The sequence below is a fragment of the Panthera onca genome, chromosome D4 (assembly GCF_046562875.1).
Source record: "Panthera onca isolate mPanOnc1 chromosome D4, mPanOnc1 haplotype 2, whole genome shotgun sequence".
NCBI classification, from domain to species: Eukaryota; Metazoa; Chordata; class Mammalia; order Carnivora; family Felidae; genus Panthera; species Panthera onca.
This window is the reverse complement of record NC_138351.1, coordinates 76,803,563-76,815,918: the sequence shown is the minus strand read 5'-3', so window position 1 is coordinate 76,815,918 and position 12,356 is coordinate 76,803,563. Positions and strand designations below refer to the sequence as shown.

General features: G+C 44.1%; 1 protein-coding gene across 4 annotated transcripts in view; it reads left to right on the top strand.

The window, feature by feature from the left end:
- ASTN2 (astrotactin 2) overlaps positions 1–12,356 on the top strand; it is an 876,482-nt gene that overhangs the window by 848,430 nt on the left and 15,696 nt on the right. For all 4 annotated transcript variants that reach the window (XM_078436555.2, XM_078436553.2, XM_078436554.2 and 1 more), the window contains one exon: positions 12,003–12,103. In XM_078436555.2, the coding sequence (XP_078292681.2) occupies positions 12,003–12,103 (101 nt within the window). The remainder of the gene's footprint in view (positions 1–12,002; positions 12,104–12,356) is intronic.

Genomic DNA, 12,356 nt, shown 5'->3' with positions numbered 1-12,356 from the left:
CATTATTACAATATTATTGTCTATATGTCCTATGCTGTACTTTTCATCTCCATCACTTATTTATTTTATAACTAGAACTTTGTTCTTCTTAATTCTGTTCACTTTTTTTGCCCATCCCCCCCAACCTCTCCCACATGGCAACTACCAAGTTGTTCTCTGTACTTATAAGTCTGTTTCTGTTTGTTTGTCCATTCATTTTGTTTTTGCCTTTCTCTGTCCGACTTATTTTGCTTATTAGCATAGTACCCTCTAGGTTCATCCGTGTTGTCACAAATGGCAAGATTTCATTCTTTTTTATACCTGAATAATATTCCATTGTGTATATGTACCGCATCTTTATCCATCTGTTATCAAAGGACACTCAGGTTGCTTCCAGTGTTGGCTATTGTAAATAGTACAGTACACATAGGGGTGCATATATCTCTTAAAATTAGTGTTTTAGAGCACCTGGGTGGCTCAGTTGGTTAAGCATCTGACTTTTGATTTCAGGTTGTGATCCCAGGGTCATGGGATCAAGCCCCATGTTGGGTGTGGCACTGAGTATAGAGCCTGCTTGGGTTTCTCTCTCTCTCCCTCTGCCTCTCTCCCCAACTTGTGTGCTCTCTCTCTCTAAAAAAAATAGTGTTTTAATTTTCCTTGGGTATATACTCAGAAGTGCAGTTACTGGATCATATGATAGTTCCATTTTTAATTTTTTGAGGCCCCTCATACTGTTTCCCATAGTGGCTGTACCAGTTTGCCTTCCCACCAGCAGTGCATGACGCTTCCCCTTTCTCCACATCCTCATCAACACTTGTTATTTCTTGTCTTTTTGATACTAGCCATTCTGACAGGTGTGAGGTGATAGTTCATTGTGGTTTTGATTTACATTTCTTTGATGATGGGTGATGTTGAGCATCTTTTCATATGTCTGCTAGCCATGTGTATATCTTCTTTGAAAAAATGTCTATTCAGGTCCTCTGTCCATTTTTTTAATCTGATTTTTTTCTTGGTGTTGAGTTGTTTGAGTTCTTGATATTTTGGATATTAACCTCTTATTGAATGTATCATTTGCAAATATATTATCCCATTCAGTAAGTTGCCTTTTCATTTTGCTGATGGTGCTTTTTTAACTGCAAAACTTTTCAGTTTGATGTAATCCCAATTATTTATTTTTGCTTTAATTTCCCTTTCCTGGGGAAGGAAAGGGAAACTGAGGCTCAGAGGCATGATGTGATTTGTCCATACACCCAGTGGCTGAGCTGGAGTTCTAACTAAACATTATGAAAAACAGTGGCCTTGTTGCCATGATACCCTCCAGGAGAATTGCCTTTGCCCAGGGTTTTGATTTCAGGAATCAATGTTTCCACTTTATCCCCCCATTTGAGTGTTATAAAGAAGCAAGACAAGCAAGATGATATTTACAGTGCCAAGCACTATTCTAGGTGTTTTTCATGTTATTTTGTTCTTAAAACAATCTTGTGAGACAGATACTGTTAACTCCACTTTTTACATTTATGGAAACCAAAGATGTCAAAGAAAACAGGAATAGGAAATGGACAGCCATGGTACAAATTCAGTCCTTCAGACTCCCAAGTGCAGGGCTTGGCCCTTCTTCCCACACCCATTCCTCCACCTGTGGGAAAACACTGCTCACACATCAGTTGGAAACTGAGCTCAACTTGAGGTAGCTAAGAACCATCCTGCCTGTAGTGTTGCCTGACTTAATGCCCAAGGATAATTCCAAGTTGGGGACCTCTGCTTGGCCTCCTCTCCTCTGAGCTTGACTTGGGCCAAATGCAATTTTACAAGGCAATAAGGAAGAAGAGGAAGACTTCAGGGTCAGACATAGGAAGAGGGGTAATGCCAGGGTTGAAAAGGGATGATGGGCGATGATGGTGTTGCTGTACTAAGAGCGCTTCCTTGTCAAAAGTTGGGAACATGGAGTTCATCCTCCTAATCAGCTCTAACCTCCTCCAAACTGTGACTCAAGGTCCATTTGGGACCAATGAATAGTTACTAATTCTATCTGTTTGGAAATGGCACTGAACTTTCAGTTGGGAGACCTGTGTTGGGGCCTAGCTGAACTATCTGTGCAGCCTTGGAAAAGTCAATTCAAATTTCCATGGCTCATTTGCCTCCTTGTAAAGTGAATTTAATAATATGTACCCCTTAGGCAGTTTTAAAGAGAACAGAAGACAACTGTGTAAAAGCCCCCAGCACGGTGCTCCGATACAGAGTGAGTGCCCAGGAAGTGTGTGTGGGGTCTCTAAGGCACTTTCACATCCATAATGAACATTTGGCCCTCACAGCATCCCTGTGGGGTTTGATATCAATGGTATCTGAACTACAGAGAAGTTAAATAATCTGGCCAAACTTCCATAGCTAGTTAAAGACAAGGTTAAACCTTCAAATCATGCCCTCTGTCTCAATGCTACATACTTCTAAGCTATACTTTTCTGCAAAAAATTCCTATAACTGTAGTCACTTAAAAATTATTGTCTATAACTGGGTGTGTTAGAAAGACTATCCAGTTTATAATAAATATATAATAAAAAGGCCACAATTTGCTTTAAAGATCCCAGGAATACAAATTTAAATGGAATCATGGAATAATAAGGCATCCATTCCTTGATTTGAAACCATAAAATTAGTCTGTGTCTGCTTTGACCTAAAACAACCTATTAAAAGATGAACATCCTTGGTGCCCTTTGGTGGCCCAGTCGGCTGAGCATCTGACTCCTGATTTCGGCCCAGGTCATGATCTCATGATTTATGAGATTGAGCCCCACATTGGGCTCTACGCTGATATCATGGAGCCTGTTTGGAATTCTCTATCTCTCTGTCTCTGTCTCTCTCTCTCTGCACCCCTCTTGTGTGTGTGCTCACTCTCTAAATAAATAAGCATAAATAAATAAACAAGCAAACAAAAAAGATGAACATCCTTCAACTGAGACCAGTGGTCAGTCTAGCTGTGTGTTACCATATAGTCTACTCCCTGGAAAAAGAGAAGGAAGAGAGAAGAAGGTCGAGAAAGGGAAGGGAGTGACAAGAAGAAAAGGAAAGGGAAACAAGAACAGCCTTGAAAGCTAAGTGCCAACCTGAATCTTTCTTTCAAGAAGGGTCAAGTTATACTTGATAGGTAAATGAATGAGCTCAAATGGACCTTTCACCTAGTTTTTGTATGTTAAAATCCTGTGGCTGTTTCAGTCCTCTAAGGCTTTCAGGGTGGGGGGTATAAAGATTGTCCCCTTATAGGGGTTTTTTAAGGTGGATTTGTTTTTGTTTTTGTTTTTTGTTTGTTTTTTGGTTTTTGGTGTTTTTGGTAGGAGAAAACAAGATTGTCCTAGGTGGTTGACATTCCCGATAGGTTGCAGCTGACAGGGGATCCGGGCAGTCCTTGAATGCCTCTCCGAGGCTTTAGTCCATTGTTTTAAAGAAGGAAAAAAGAACACATCTGAAGGAAATGGAAGGACAGGAATAAATTTTTATTGAAGTGCTCCTAGCACTGCATCCCATTTCTTCACTCAACCATATCGCTGCTCTTCTGTGAGCTCCTGGAAGGCAAGGACCACACTCGTCTTCTCCCCAACTGTTTTTCCTCTGCTTCGAGGAGTGCCAGGCACCTAGCAGGTGTTCCACTGGCCTCCCAATCAGACCTCAGACTGAGTTGCTCTGAAAGTAGAAACCAGGATCAGTGTCCTTAATACCATGACAGTCTCTCCGTGCCGGGCACTATAACCAAATATTTATGTTGGCAGAAAACACAAGTTGCCAGCCCAAGTTGGGATATAAAAAGATTGGTTTTCAGTGCTGGGGAGTAGGTGGGCTGCATGTGGAACAGAGCAGGGAACCATAACAGCCCCTGGCTGTTCATTCTCAAGCCTTGCTTTGATACTCCTGGACTGATGAACAGAGAGATTTTGCCTGATGGCCAGCACCCAGCTGGGGAAAACTTTGGACATCTGAATTCTGGCGCTGGTTCACACCGTCCTGCCCAATCCCCTCATTTCGCAGGCTGGGAAACTGAGAACAAAGCACAATAGAACTTGCCCAAGGCCATGTTGCTTATTCAGTGTCTGAACCCAAACTGGAGTCCAGATCTTCAGCAAGCAGTTGTGACATTACACTTGGGGTCAGAAGAGCTGTGTGACCCTGGACGAGTCATCTGGACTCACTGAGTCTGTCTGTAAAACAGGAATGATTTCTAACCCTGGCATCAAATGAAATAATGTACACAAAATGATTTTGCGTGAAGTGCTTTGTGTTAAGTTCTGTGTCAAAACTCTGGATCAGGGGTCAGCAAACTTTTCTCTAGAAGTCCAGATAGTAAACATTTTAGGCTTTGTGGGTCACATGGTCTCTGTTGCAATTACTCAGCTCTGCCTTATTTACAGAAACCTGTGGCAGACCAGATTTGGCCCAAGTGCCATGGTTTGCTGACCCTTGCTGTAGATGCTTGGAAGTTGTTAGAGTTACTGTTGATGATGATGTCATAAATGACCCCAAAATTTAGTGGCTTAAAACAACTTATTTGATTATGCTAATGGATTCTGTGGGTCAGGCACCAAGACAGTGCACAGCACAATCAGCTGTCTTTGGTTCATGAAGTCTAGAGCCTCAGCTGCAGGGATGAATGACCTGACCACTTGGGCTGGAATTACCTGAAGGTTCTTTTGCTCATCTGGGCTGGGATGACGTGAACACCAGGACTGCTCACATCAGCCTCTCCCTCCCTGTGTCCTGGCTTCCTCGCTCCAGGGTGGCCTGAGGGCGGTTGGATGTCTTGCATGGAGGCTCAGGGCTTCGACCGAGTTTCAGTGAGCTTGGTAGAAGTTTCATAGCCTTTTATGACCCAGACTCAAAAGTCATACAGCAAGTATCCCTTCTGCTGTGTTCTAGTCGACACATTCCTGAACCCACCAAAATTTAAGGTGAAGGGCCATCGAACCCCCATGTCTCAATGAGAGAAATGTTAAAGAACTGGGGAGGGGGGGCTCACTTTTTAAAATCATTCTAGCAGAGACTAATAATTTAAACACACACCCCGAATAGTGGTGAATGCTTACTTAGCACTTAACCCTGTGCCAGGCAGTGTATTGAGTACTTTATTCCTCTAACATCCCTTTGAAGGAGGTAATGTGATCATCCACACTTTAAAGACAAGACACACTAAAGAACAGAGAGGTTAATTAACTTGCTGAAGGTCAAAAAATGTAGGTTGTGCAACCAACATTTGAACTCAGGTAGTCAGGCTCCAAAATCGGTTCCAACCGTGGCACTTCATTGTGATCATGAAAATGAGAGTGCTCATTCTATCACTAGAGCAGAACTGGATTAAGAACCTGAGTCTTTGGGCCGCCCAGCGTCTAGGTAGTTCTCCTGACAACAATCAATTAAAAGCATTTTGCTCACCTACTCCGGGTCCAGACCGTTCTGTGCCTTTTGAGTAGTGTAAGGAAAGACGTCTGACACTCAGTTTCACTCATAAGAGACCTAAAATATGGGTGAGGAGATTGAATTCTGATTTAATTCTCACAATGCTGTGAGATGGAACCTTTGTCCCATTTTGCAGGTAAGGAAACCAAGGCCCAATGGTTAAGTCATTACTTGCCAGATAGCTGACAGAGTCCAGCCAGATTCAAAACCAGAGCGGCTTAATATGAGTACCATGCTCTTTGCTATAGACTGCAATGGAGTAGGATCTGGAATGAATAATACCAGTTCTTTCAGAGGAAAAAACAATCATGAGTCCCTAGTATATCAGATCTAGCCTGTCCTTAGAGGTGGTCTTGGTTTAGTTCCCTCACTGCAGAGACAGGAGACTGAGATCCAGAGATGGGCAGTCAAGTGTCCCTGGCCATCCAGCTGTTTGGACCCAGAGCCAAAGCTGGGACTCTGTTTTTCCCACCACCCTGACTGCCACATTGTGCTGGGAATGGCGGGGAGGGGAGTGATGGTAGACTGGGTGTGTGTTTGTTGGGGCGGGGAAGGGGGGGGGTTTAAACTAACGGGAAGTTGTTTGCCAAAGCTGCGTGGGGGGAAGGAGCATTTTACAAGACCAGGGCCTCTGGCCTGGAAACATCTGTTTCCCTTCAAATCAGCGAGGAGACTTTTGCCTCCCCAGAATGCCTAAATCATGTGGCGGCTGGGGAAGAGCAGGCGTTGGCCTGGAGACTTCAAACGCATTCTCCCGTACTCTCGGGGACCTGGTCCTGATGTGGGCCTCTGGGGCTCTATCCCTGCTCTTACCCCCTGTCAGATCCGTGAGAAGCTCTCACCGCCAATTAACTTCTCAGTTTCATTCTCTCGCCCCTGCTGTGAGGGGGTCTGGGGGTCTTGGATGGGACCAACAACAGCTTCCTCTCCACCCAATTTCCTCTGATTTCTACTAGGACAGCTCGCTCTGGATGCTGGAAGGAGGGGGAGGGGAGGGGTCAGAGCCTTGAGCACCGTCAAAATAACAATATTATTGATAATAATGCCCACAGCTCACTCTCCCTGAATGTTAGCACATGCCAGGCATCATGGTAAGCACTTACTCACATCTCATTTTATGCTACCACTACTGTATACAGTAGGTTTTAATATCCTGATTCCTATTTTACAGGTGAGTAAATTGACACAAGTCCTTACACAGGCAATAAATAGGGAGCCCCAATTTAAAACCAAACTGCCTGATTCCAAGCTCTTAGCCATTCTTTCATCTCATCTCTTATGATGGCCTTTCAACCTAGTCACCTTTCGTTCATTTTACAAATGGGGAAGCTGATTTCCAGACAAGGGAACTACTTCATAGTTGATTGAGTCATTTGTTCAGTCTGCCATTCAGTCTGGAAAGTACTTGCTCAGCATCACGTGATTTAGGTGTCTGAGCACCCGGTGTAGGTGGGTGGATGGAGATGGGCAGAGCAATATTCTGGTCCTGAAGATGTCATGGGGACAAGAGAGAAGTGTACGAGCACTTGACATAGTAATGCGGCATGTGCTATACTAGGGCACTATTCACCACATGGAGAAAGGTTTACTGGAGGGGATGAGGTTTGACTGATGCTCCAAGGACAAGGTGGAAAGGAAGGGTTGAGTGGAGAAGGGGAAGGACGATCCAGACAGAGGGTGTAGCATGTGCAAAGGCAAAGAGGTAGAATCCATGTTCTGGAACCATTAGCAGTTGGATAAGGTTCTACTATGAAACAGAATAGTAGGCAAAGACTGGTAAACAAGGCTGGAGGTGTGGCCAGAGTTTATTTGAAGTTCAATGATCCAGTACTGTCAAATGAATAAAGGTCAAGGAGCCACCCTGGGAGCCTGTGGTAAGGATTTTGGACTTTTTCCTGAGGGTGATAAGGAAATTGAAAAATACTTTGCCTTTGAGTAGTCAATCCCAAGGCACTTCCCCCACACTGAAATCACAATTCACTGACACCATATTGCTTTAGACAGCCAAGATCTCACAGGCCACAGTGTGTGGAAAACCTGGGACATGAACTCTGTTTGTTTGTTTTCTTGCTTGTTTTAATATAAGTATACTTGACACACTATATCACATTAGTTTTAGGTGCACAACATAATGATTCGACAACTCTCTACATTACCCTGTGTCCACCACAGGTATAACTACCATCTGTCACCATGCAAAGCTCTTATAACACCATTGACTCTATTCCCTGTGCTGTACCGTTTGTCCCCATGACTTACTCATAACTGGAAGGCTGTACCTCCCACTTCCCTTCACCCATTTTGCTCATCCCCTTACAGCCCACTCCTCTGACAACCACCACTTTGTTCTCTGTATTTATGGTATTTCTGTCTGTTTTGTTTTGTTTGTTTCAGGCACCTTGGCCAGTGTTCTTTCCCCTAAACCAAAGTGGGAGGAAGGAACAGCACGGGTTGGAGTCTGGAGCTTCAGGTTCCTAAACAGCTCATCCCACTTCATCCTTGGAGCCCCCTCTTTTGTAATAAAAGTATCCCAAAGGTGCAATTGGACCTAAGTCAGCCAGTTATACCAGAAGCAGTCTAGTGTATAGAAGGCACACTGGGGGAGGTGTCAGAAAAGCCAGTGTCTACTCTGAACTAACTGGCAGTGGGTCCTTACGTAAGAATCTTTCCTCTCTGGGCCTCCGTTTCTCCACCTGTAAATAAGTATATGGAGTTTGGGGATGGCTCGGGAGTTCTAGTTCAAACTGTCAGTGAATCTCAGCCTGCTTCAGTGGGCAAAGAGAAGATGAAAGAACTGAGCAGATGGTGGTGGGCACCCTTCCGGATCCCCTGAGAAACACAGAGGTCTCACCTGTGCCTTCTCTCAGTCTCTCTTTCTCTCCCTGCTTTTCACTCTACTCTATGGGTGTGTCTGTGTGTCTGTTTCTCGGTCTCTTTCTCTTTCTTTCTCTCCTTTCTCCCCACCATTCTCCACATCAGGGGCCGCCACTTTCTTCCTCTCACAAAGAGCCCCTCCAAGCCCTGCCTGGTCCCCTAACAGCTTTCAGATGTGTCTCTGGAACAGTTCTACAATTACAGCTGAGACGGGCAGAAAGTGCTTGGCCTTGTGACTTTTGACCCAGGCCTGTGAGGTTGACATCTTCCTCTTTCTCCACCCCTCCACCCCCCACTGGCAGGGTGGCCTGAGGCTTCCTCCATCCTGAGGCCTCCAGTGACATGTTTGGTTACCCTAATAACACAAATAGAAGCTACCTTTTAGGAGCAAAGACTGAGCCAGGCCTGCTCCATCATTGTATCATTGAGTCTTGATCTCAAACTTGTGAGAGATAGAGAATTTCACCAGAGAATACTCAGCCAACAATTGGGGAAAACAAGGATTCCACCCAGGTTTTTGTAACTTAAAAATGTAAGACTGCTTCTTCCCCACCATGCTGTTATTCATGCTGCTTGGCTAAGCAGAGAGGTGACCCTGGACCCTCTTGGTGGAGGAAATATATTGCAGAAATACCATGGAAACATAAGTGGCCAATGGGAAAGCAGTGTTTAAAATTTTATTCCAACTCCTCATGTTTTGAGGCTAATTCACATATTCCATTCACTATGCCCTTCTGTGTTTCCCTCAGTTGGAATGAATCTCCTCTTCCCCAAGAAAGCATTTTTTAAAGGTATACTCTTGCACAAATAAGTGCTCTTTACATGGTCTTTATGAAAATCTGCAGCAGGGCTCCTGGGTGGCTGAGTGGGTTAAGCGTCCAACTCTTGATTTCAGCTCAGGTCATGATCTCACAGTTGTAAGATCGGGCTCCGCACTGGGTGTGGAGCCTGCTTAAGATTCTCTCTCTCCCTTGGCCCCTCCCCCCCTCAAAAAAATCTGCAGCTTACAAGCCACCTCTCATGTATCACTCTATGCAATATTTGAGATAATCATACATTATCTCTACAATTATTCCCATTTTGTTGTAGAAAATGTAGAAACTGAAATTAAGGAATTATATGTGGGGGGCACCTGGCTAGCTCAGTTGGTTAAGCATCTGACTTGGTTTCAGCTCAGGTCATAATCTCATGGTTTGTGAGTTCAAGCCCCACATCGGACTCTATGCTGACAGTGCAGAGCCTATTTGGGATTTTCTCTTGATCTCTCTGTACCCCAATGTTTATAGCAGCACTTTCAACAATAGCCAAAATATGGAAAGAGCCTAAATGTCCATCAACTGATGAATGGATAAAGAAACTGTGGTTTATATACACAATGGAATACTACTTGGCAATGAGAAAGAATGAAATCTGGCCATTTGTAGCAACGTGGATGGAACTGGAGAGTGTTATGCTATGTGAAATAAGTCATACAGAGAAAGACAGATACCATATGTTTTCATTCTTATGTGGATCCTGAGAAACTTAACAGAAGACCATGGGGGAGGGGAAGGGGAAAAAAAGTTAGGGAGAGAGCCAAACCATAAGAGACTCTTAAAAACTGAGAATAAACTGAGGGTTGATGGGGGTGGGAGGGGGGGTGGGTGGGTGATGGGCATAGAGGAGGGCACCTGTTGGGATGAGCACTGGGTGTTGTATGGAAATCAATTTGGCAACAAATTTCATATTAAAAAAATAGTAATTATCAAAATAATAAATAAATAAATAAATAAGCAAACTAACTAAAAGAAAAAAAGATGTGGTATGCTCAGGTTCATTTATTTACTCAAACATTTACTGGGTGCCTATCATATATACCCAGTACTGTTAAATGCCAGGGATATCGTTGTACTCAAACCGACATATACACCCTCTGGGAGCTACAGGCTAGGGTTTGGATCCTGCCTCTGCCACTTTCTAGATGGGTTGTTGTGTGGGTAGTAACTGCTTACACAGTGGTACCCAATACTGTCCTTACCTTCCTACTTTGCCACTTTTGCCACTTGCTTATTCTCGTATCCTGGAGTTTCCTTGTGATCTTCCTTCTAACTCCTCTGCAAGGCTTCTCAATCATTACTCACCTCAAGTAGCACTTAACATTTTATGTTCATCCACACTGACCCACGAAGTGGGCAGTGGCCTCCTTTACAGAGATGCGTGATACAGAGAGATGAAGTGAGCACAGAGAAGGGAAGTGACTTGACCAAGGTCACAGAGCAAGGAAGTAGAGTGGAATGTGAACCCAAACCTGGCCATCTCCAGGACCAGGCTCTTCCCTCTGTCACCACTGCTTCTCTCTTTTATTTTTTTAATTTTGTTTTCATGTTTATTTATTTATTTTTAGAGAGAGAGAGAGAGAGATAACATGAGCAGGAGAAGGGCAGGGAGAGAAGAAGAGAGAGAACCCCAAGCAGGCTCCATGCTGCCAGTGCAGAGCCAGATGCAGGGCTTGATCTCATCTTGATCTGAGCTGTGACCATGAGTCTGACGTTTAACCCACTGAGCCACCCAGGCGCCCACCACTGTTTCTCTTGACCTAAATAGTACTGGATGTAGTAAGCTGTAGAACTGAGCTCCACTCATGATGCAGAGATACAACAGGAGGAGAGAGAGAATGCCCACATCACAGTGCTGTTGTTCTTATACCAAAGGCAGAAGCCCAAATCCCCAGAAAGCAGATGAATAGATTAGGTTCTTTTTGAAGATGGGGCCCAAATACCCCATGTTTAGGCCTCTTAAGACTTATGTTTTAGGTATTGGCCCACACTTCCTTACCTTTGCCAGCACTCCGAGCCAGCTAATGAAAGATAGAAGGTAGAGTTAGATTAGGCAGTGTGGGTAAGAACATAATCTTTGTTTTGATTTTGCTTTTTAGAGAGAGAAAGTGAGGAAGAGGGAAAGATGGGAGAGAGAGAGGGGGAGAGAGAATCTTAAGCAGGCTTCACCCTCAGCGTGGAGCCTGATGTGGGGCTCGATCCCAGGACCCTGAGATCACAACCTAAGACAAAATCAAGAGTTGGACGCTCAACCGACTGGGCCATGCAGGTATCCCAAGAATATAATCTTTGGATTCAGGCAGACCTAAGTTGTGGTCCCCTGTTGCTACTTACTTAATATGTAATAATAGGACAATTACTTGACCTCTTTGGGACCAATGTCCTTATTGATAAAACACAGCCATAATACCTAGCTTAGGTAGTGTCTGAATAAAATGACTGCTAGCACATTGTTAATGCTCAGTAAGTGTTTGTTCACTGCATGAATGAAAGAGCATAGATGAGTATTCTAGCCATCCAAGACACCACTACGGTTCACTTCTGAAGTCCCGGACTCAGACTGCTCTGTCTCCAAATAACTACGAGACCACAGGAAGATATAAAATCTAAGCTTCAGTTTCTTCATTGGTGAAGTTCAGGTGATAATAATCCCTGCCTTCTAGGTTTGCTTACTTGTAAAATACGAGTAAGTACAGGGTGACCTGCAGATGATTGGTGCCCAATAAATGCTATATGGTTGCTATTTTTTTCCCCAAATCATTTCTCTTACAGGCTAAGCCTCCCTGACTTCTATTGACCATTACCCCTGTACTATGATTTTGTGTTCCTCCTTACACCTTCCAGGGTCTTCTCTGAAGTCACAACCCAGTGCTCTGTTTTCTCGCTGTGCTACAGGTTCACTTTGTATGCCGTGGATACACGGGGGAGGCACTCGGAACTCAGCACAGTGACCTTGAGAACGGCCTGTCCACTGGTGGATGACAACAAAGCAGAAGGTAGGTGACCAATTTCTTCACTTTCCAGGTAATTCCCATATTTCCTTTAAGTTCTGTACCCAGAAGTTAACCACCACCCCTTTCCGGCCACATACACGTATTTGCACAGAAAGAAAAAAGTGAAAGGACTAAGGGGACAGGAGGAACACGGAAGTAAATTAAGTAAGGCCTAAAGGAAATTGAGATTGTCCAGCAGTGTCTTAGCCAGTGGAGAGACTTGTTCCTCTTTCATAGAATTTGTCTGTGTTCTGGT